General features: G+C 41.4%; 1 protein-coding gene across 1 annotated transcript; it reads left to right on the top strand.

Moving 5' to 3' along the window:
* The first annotated feature begins 511 nt into the window (after positions 1-511).
* LOC117533948 (zona pellucida sperm-binding protein 3-like) lies at positions 512-3,811 on the top strand. Its single transcript, XM_034197980.1, has 10 exons — positions 512-880; positions 955-1,070; positions 1,162-1,265; positions 1,344-1,518; positions 2,438-2,555; positions 2,626-2,708; positions 2,787-2,947; positions 3,088-3,243; positions 3,362-3,472; positions 3,560-3,811. The coding sequence occupies exons 1-10, from the start codon at positions 512-514 to the stop codon at positions 3,790-3,792; spliced, it is 1,626 nt and encodes a 541-aa protein (XP_034053871.1). The 3' UTR covers positions 3,793-3,811.
* Positions 3,812-8,228: the final 4,417 nt, after the last annotated feature.

Raw genomic sequence — 8,228 nt, 5'->3', positions numbered from 1 at the left:
TATGTCTTGTGTTTCAAACATATAGATCAAATTGTATTTATGTAGCTCAAAATCACAAGTTGTATCTGATTTAGTCTGTACAGATCAACAAAACATCAATGATAGTTTAAAAACATAATAAAATGACACCATAGACCACAATAATAATGTGATAGTGTACAAATGAAGGATCCAGGGGGATGTCAAAATGCTTCCTGCATGGTTTTCATGAACTGCAACACTAACATTTTATTTAAAATCCAAAGTAACAAGCAATGAAGCAAATATATGCACATTTTAAACATGTGAAAACGCCCTTCACCTCTCTCTCAATCGGCCTCATGTTTTGAGTTCAGTGTGCAGCCAATTAAGCTGATGGGTGTCTGATTGGACGCAGGTGTGCTGCTCTGATGAGGATAATTATCGGCTAGAGTTTAAAAAGCTCCACCGCTCACACTGAACCATAGGCCTACTGTGAGTTTGTCAGGAAGACAGAGAGCAGCTGACCAGGTTCCTGTTATCAGTTTCACTTATGGAGGCCTTTCATTTTCAGGTTATCCTCCTTGTAGGACTCTGTGTTAGCTCCTCTTTTGCTTTCCCGCCCACACAAGATGCTTCGTTTCAGAGCCTTGCGAACACAGGCAGGTCAGAACTCGGGCAGCAGCAGCAGAAGTCTCCGGCTGAGGAACCGCAGCAGGTGAATACCGTCAGAGTGACCTGCCATCCAGACTCTTTGGAGATTGTTATCAAAGCCGATATGTTTGCGGTTGGAGCTCCTGTAGATGGTGACGAGCTACGCCTTGGAGTAGAGACCAACAACCAGTACTGCAGAGCTACAGCGTCTTCAGCAAATGAGTACAGTATCAGTGTTGGACTTGTGGAGTGCGGCACCAGACACTGGGTAGCTTTAAATACATTTCATTTCAAATCTGATTCATTATAGCTTCTAGTTTTAAACACGTCTACTCTCCACAGGTAACTGAGGACTCTCTGATCTACACAAACCTCCTCATATACTCTCCTGAGGCTTCTCCATTTGGTGTTGTTCGAATGGAAGAGGCTGTAATTCCAATCGAGTGTCATTACGAAAGGTCTGTGTCTCTTTCTGTTTTTAAAGCTCACATTGTAAAAATCTTTGAATGATGTTTTTTTTTTTTTTAATGCATGTTTTCTGTTTCTTAGGAAGTACAGTTTGTCCAGTTCTTCACTCATGCCTACCTGGATCCCCTTCATGTCGACCCAGGCTGCAGTGGAAATGTTGCAGTTTAACTTGAGAATCATGACAAGTGGGTTTTGATAATTTCTCATGTTATGCGTTGTCATGTCTCTATTTGCACTTAGTACTTTCTTCTGTCCGTGTGCAGGTGACTGGCAGCACAAAAGAGGCTCTAATGTGTTTCATATCGGTGAGCCCATCAGCATCGAGGCCTCGGTCAGAATTGGGCATCACATTGGGCTCCGAGTGTTTGTGAGCAGCTGCGTGGCTACACTGAGCCCTGACATGCACTCCAGCCCCAGGCATGCCTTCATTGAAAATGGGTAAGGCTGCAAATTGCTAAATGGCAAAAAGTAAAGTCTTTTTCTGACCCTAGAGGGAGCTGTTTAATGTGTAAGGCTCTTCAAGTGGTTTAATTCAGACGCGAGCAATGCTGACTCGAGTGACAGGTTAATAAAAGATCAGTCCTTTACGGCCCCTACACACGGCAGCGTGCGTTGCCGCTTCAACGCTTCTGCCCATTCACTTTGAATGGGGTGACGTCACGATTCGCCGAAGTGCATTGTGGGAGCAAAGCGTAGCTTCTCTCGCGGTGCTCGCTGCAAAAGTAGAGCAATGTTCTACTTTTGCCGCCTCGACGGAGGCGTCAGCCAATCAAATCCCGCGTATGCAAATCTGACATTACAAGCGCTAGCCAATCAAACCGCGTGTATGTTGGGAGAGCCAGACCGCAGTTATTTCCCATGTCAAAAAATTGTAGGTTTTTGCCTGTTTGGGGAGTTTATATCCAGTGTACTTCGTTTGAATGGACAGCTAGCAAGCATAGACAGTATATTTAGCCAGCATGGATGTAGCATGAATGCTTTGCTTTGTATGTCCGGGGCGGGACATTCATGTGATTGGTTGTTGTTCGTAAAAAATCCCCAAGCTTCAGACACGCCAAGCGGTAAAGCACGCCGCCGTGTGTAGGGGCCGTTAGTGTTGTCTTCAAGTTAGCCATTAGCTAAGGCTAGCTGGGGTTTGCTTTTAATCTTTTGTATTCTAGTTCCTTTCTGTGCCACTATTGGCAAATGCACAGGTCAGATTTGTGCAGTTCTGACTCTAAAGAACTATTTCCAGAACTTGCCTATATGACTAGAGAAATGTTAGTGGTGGAGTTGCATTGTGGGTAATGTAGACTCTGGTTATAGTAGTCAATGAGTAATAATTTAGTGTTGCTCTTTTTGTTTGTCCTCATCATAGGTGCTTTGTTGACTCTCAGCTTCCAGGCTCAAGGTCTCAATTCTTAGCCAGGACACAGGATGACAAGCTCCACATGTCCATTGATGCCTTCAGATTTTATAATGAGGACGGAGGGGAGGTGAGGCTCTATTAAATTGCCTTAAACATGATTGTGTGTGCATGTTTCCCAACACCTGCTTTTCTCATAGCTCTACATCACATGTCACCTGAATGCTGTGCCAATAAATAGCACAGATGCAACAACCAAGGCGTGCACTTTTGTGAATGGAAGGCAAGTGAGATCCAGTCTAATATGTCAAATTACACACAAAAAGAAAGTATTGGTGCTGAATGTTTTTGAATTTATCAGATGGAGGTCCGCTGATGGTAATGACTACTTATGTGGGCAATGCAAAAGACCAATTGAAGTTGAGCAAACTCCCAGCAGCCCGAGCAAGTTTAGGCCTCGAGGGTTTGTGAAGCCAGAAGAGCGTGAACCCCTCTGGAGGAGCGGACTGAAGACCAGTACAGGCATGTAGAAACTTGTATGATTTAATATTGGCTGCAGATGTCGTCATAATGATCAATGTTGACACATGTTTTGGCATAGGTTTTAGACATGATGATGGCTGGGTAACTGAATTAACATGCATTGTGCTGGTTTGTGTTAGTGTGGGAACATCAGGCCAGAGTGGGTCCCATGATGGTCTTGCCAGCCAAGCAGAAAAGCCGGCCCATACCTACAGAGGAGCCTTCTTCCATTCTTGATCAAACCAGCAGATCTACAATGTATGGCAGCCAGTGGAGGAGTGGAATAAACAGAGTTGGTAAGTCAATACCAGTATTCAATTATTCTTTGTTCATTTGAAGCCTTTAACCATCTCTAAATTGAGATTAAAATGTCCCATAATTAAATCTTAATGTTGAATTGTTTTTCTGTCAAAGATCAGAGGAAAGGACTGCTTCCTGATTCATCATCGACCCAAAACCAGCTGGACGTTCTGACTTTAGCTTCTGCGCAGAATAAAGACGAAGACAAAATGGAACCGACAAAAGGTTAAATGTGAAAAGTCTTAACTCTTTTTTTTAAATGGCACTCTGGAATGCACATTTTACATGAACACATTTCTTCTGCGATTACAGATGATGATGCTGAGGAAGTTCCTGAACTTCTAGAAAAAACCTCTCCTGAGGCCCACCTGCAGTCGAAGGCAGCGGTGCTGAACAGTACTCACACAGCGGCGCTGAACAGTACCCACACAGCGGCGCTCGATGAAGTCCTCCAAACTGCTGTGGTTAATGTGGCTGTGCCCCCACTGTCCAACACCACTGCAACAGAATCTGACCTTTCTGAAACAATGGACCCAAAGAGATAATAAATTATTCAAATTGTTATTGGTTTGCTTTTTTAATATTGCAATACAAAAGGAAAACTGATGACCTGCTCACAGCTAAACACAATTAAATGCAAACTAAATTGTTTCCTAATTAGCCAAAGTATTCCATATAACGGTGTTACGGCCCCCTACTCCGTGGTAGTGGCTTGTGGGGAGACCCGCAACATAAAAGAAAACGCACAACGTCCAGTAGGCTACTTAACAGCGATCATTTATTTAAATGTACAGCCGTTACTGACACAGGCCAACCGGCAAACGAACAAGGTCTGGAGGACTGGCCAAAAGAAACAAAGGAGGGAGCCCGAGCCAGCCACACCACGGGCCGTAGGACCCAGAGCTTCCCTCCCCTAACAGAAATCTAACAACGCTACGGGAAACTAAATAAAGCCACGAAAACTAGACTACCAGGTCTTCCTGGATACACGTCGGCAAAGGGGTCTACAAGGCAAGGCAAGTTTATTTATGTTCAAAACAACAGATAAAGCCAGAAATCTAGGTGTAGTCATGGACTCTGACCTGAGTTTCAACAGTCACATTAAAACTGTTACTAAATCAGCCTACTATCACCTAAAGAATATATCTAGGATTAAAAGACTAATGTCACAGCAGGATTTGGAAAAACTTGTCCATGCTTTTATCTTCAGTAGACTCGACTACTGCAATGGTGTCTTCACAGGTCTCACTAAAAAATCTATTCGGAAGCTGCAGCTGATTCAGAACGCCGCTGCTCGAGTCCTCACTAACACTAAGAAAATGGATCACATCACTCCTGTTCTGAAGTCTTTACACTGGCTTCCTGTGTGTCAAAGAATAGATTTCAAAATACTGCTGCTGGTTTATAAAGCACTGAATGGTTTAGGCCCAAAATACATTACTGACCTCCTGCTAAATTATGAACCATCCAGATCTCTCAGGTCTTCAGGGACTGGTCAGCTTTCTGTCCCCAGAGTCAGAACTAAACATGGAGAAGCAGCGTTCAGTTATTATGCTCCAAATATCTGGAAAAAACTCCGAGAAACCTGCAGGTCCGCTGCAACTCTGACTACTTTTAAATCCAGGCTGAAGACTTTTCTTTTTGTCGCTGCTTTTAATTGAACTATTCATATCTTAGACTGCACTGTAACTTTTATCCATGTACTTTTTTCTTTTAATGTTTAATTGACTGCACTGTAACTTTTATCCATATATTTTTTCTTTTAATGTTTATTTTATTAGCTTTTCTTTTTAATGACTGATTTTAAATGCCATTTTCTTAATCTCTTTCATTTTTTGTAAAGCACATTGAATTGCCTTGTGTTGAAAAGTGCTATATAAATAAACTTGCCTTGCCTATAAAAGTTACAGTGCAGTTTAAGATATGAATAGTTCAATTAAAAGCAGTGACAAAAAGAAAAGTCTTCAGCCTGGATTTAAAAGTATTCAGAGTTGCAGCGGACCTGCAGGTTTCTGGGAGTGTGTTCCAGATATTTGGAGCATAATAACTGAACGCTGCTTCTCCATGTTTAGTTCTGACTCTGGGGACAGAAAGCTGACCAGTCCCTGAAGACCTGAGAGATCTGGATGGTTCATAATTTAGCAGGAGGTCAGTAATGTATTTTGGGCCTAAACCATTCAGTGCTTTATAAACCAGTAGCAATATTTTGAAATCTATTCTTTGACACACAGGAAGCCAGTGTAAAGACTTCAGAACAGGAGTGATGTGATTCACTTTCTTAGTGTTAGTGAGGACTCGAGCAGCGGCGTTCTGAATCAGCTGCAGCTTTCTAATAGATTTTTTAGTGAGACCTGTGAAGACACCAAGATAAAAGCATGGACAAGTTTTTCCAAATCCTGCTGTGACATTAGTCTTTTAATCCTAGATATATTCTTTAGGTGATAGTAGGCTGATTTAGTAACTGTTTTAATGTGACTGTTGAAACTCAGGTCAGAGTCCATGACTACACCTAGATTTCTGGCTTTATCTGTTGTTTTGAACATTGCACACTGAAGCTCAGCGCTAACTTTCATACGTTCTGACTTGGCTCCAAAAACCATTACCTCAGTTTTATCTTTGTTTAATTGGAGAAAGTTCTGACACATCCAGTCATTGATTTGTTCAATGCACTTACTCAGTGTTTGAATTGGAGCATAGTCTCCTGGTGAAATGGTTACGTAAATGTGTGTGTCATCTGCATAGCTATGGTAACTTATTTAGTTGTTTTTCATTATCTGAGCCTGTTGTAGCATGGAGATGTTAAAGAGAAGAGGCCCCAAGATGGAGCCTTGAGGAACCCCACATGTCATATTTGTCAACTCAGATGTGTATTTACCTATAGAAACAAAGTTGTTTCTGTCCTTTAAGTAGGATTCAAACCAATTTAGAACTGTTTCCGAAAGTCCCACCCAGTTTTCCAGTCGGTCTAGTAATATGTTGTGGTCAACAGTGTCAAACGCAGCACTGAGATCTAATAATACTAACACTGAAGTTCTGCCACTGTCTGTGTTTAAGTGGATGTCATTAAAGACCTTTACAAGAGCAGTCTCAGTGCTGTGGTTTGGACGAAAGCCTGACTGGAACACATCGAAACAGTTATTTAAATGCAAGAAATTACTCAACTGTTGAAAAACAACTTTTTCAATGATTTTACCTAGAAATGGGAGGTTTGATATGGGCCTGTAATTGTTCATTACTGAAGCATCTAGATTATTCTTTTTTAAGAGCGGTTTAATGACTGCAGTTTTCAGGGCCTGTGGAAAAATACCTGAGTGAAGAGATTTGTTTACTATATGAAGTAGATCTGAGGCCATGCAACGAAAAACATCTTTGAAAAATCCTGTTGGAATAATATCAAGGTAGCAGGAGGAGGATTTCAGAAGTTGTATAATGTCTAGGTTTTTATCATTAATCTGATGGAATTGTGTCATGGTGTTTGAATTGATGTTAGGTGGACATAGGGACAACACATTTGCTGTTCCTGATGCAGAGGCACTGACTGCTTGTCTGATTTTCTGAATTTTGTCAGTGAAAAAGGAGGCAAAATCATTGCACGCCCTGGTGGATAGAAATTCAGAGGCTACTGACACTGGGGGGTTAGTTAGTCTGTCGACGGTAGCAAACAAGGCACGTGCGTTGTTTTTGTTTTTGGTAATGATGTCAGAGAAGAACGATTGTCGTGCGTTTTTCAATTCCAAATTATAAGGGCCAAGTCTCTCTTTAGAAATGTCAAAGTGAACCTGGAGATTTGTTTTTCGCCACCTGCGTTCAGCTTTTCGACATTCTCTTTTTTCTGTTTTCACGGTCATGGCCTTTCTCTATGGAGATATTTTCTTGCCAGACACTTCCTTTACCTTAGTTGGAGCAATGGCATCTATAACATTTTTAATTTTTGAATTAAAATGATCTACTAGCTCATTTACTGAGATGTTAGCAGGGGCAAGTGTGGAAGAAAAATTCTGAGTAAACATTTCCCTAGTGTTTTCAGTTAAATATCGCTTTGTGGTTACCTCTTTTTGAACATTTTTGTGAACAGAAATAGAGCTCTCAAAGAAAACACAGGAATGGTCAGAGTGCAACATCAGTCACCACAACCTTAGAGATATTCAGACCCTTTGAGATAATTAAGTCCAGAGTGTGCCCCTTATTGTGCGTGGTCTCCGTCACATGCTGAGTCAGTCCATAGCTATCAAGAACACAAAACACTTTTGCCCCTCTGTCCTGGGGGTTGTCAACATGGATGTTAAAATCACCAACAATGACTAGACGGTCAAAGTCAATACACACTATAGACAGCAGTTCAGTAAAGTCATCAAAAAAGCTTGCACAGTATTTGGGTGGTCTATAGATATTTAGGAACAGAGCTCGAGAGGAGCATTTCAGCTGAAGGGCCACATATTCAAAAGAATCAAAGTTTCCATACGATGTCTTCCTGCATTGAAGGGAATCATTGAACAGAATAGCAACTCCACCTCCTTTCTTATGCATTCTTTCCTGACTCATGAAACTAAAGTTGGGAGGGGTTGATTCGATAAGAACAGCTGCACTGTTATTCTGTTCAATCCAAGTTTCTGTTAAAAACATAAAATCGAGATTGTTGTTTCAGTCTGCAGCTTTATTCCGTAACTCACAACTCCATCACATGTATATTCCCGCGTTTGCGGATATAGTACATCACAGTGTAAGCGCTGCAGCATGCAGTTTACTAAAGCGCCAACAGGCGTCACTATATAGCAGGCATTAACAGATGCCCATATCTGTAACATCTCCTTTCCTTTAGCTGTAAACAACATCAGCATGTCACTTTAAAGTGCAGGTAAGAGCTACATTGTGTAAAGCTAACACTTTAACATTGTCAACCTCCAATACATGAAAACAATTACAATACTGATTAACCATGCAAGTACCGATACAAAACTATAATAATATCCAACAATTCTTT

Source organism: Gymnodraco acuticeps, unplaced genomic scaffold (genome assembly GCF_902827175.1).
Source record: "Gymnodraco acuticeps unplaced genomic scaffold, fGymAcu1.1, whole genome shotgun sequence".
In the NCBI taxonomy this organism is placed as follows: Eukaryota; Metazoa; Chordata; class Actinopteri; order Perciformes; family Bathydraconidae; genus Gymnodraco; species Gymnodraco acuticeps.
The sequence above is the reverse complement of the archived record's forward strand: the minus strand, read 5'-3'. Positions and strand labels throughout refer to the sequence as shown.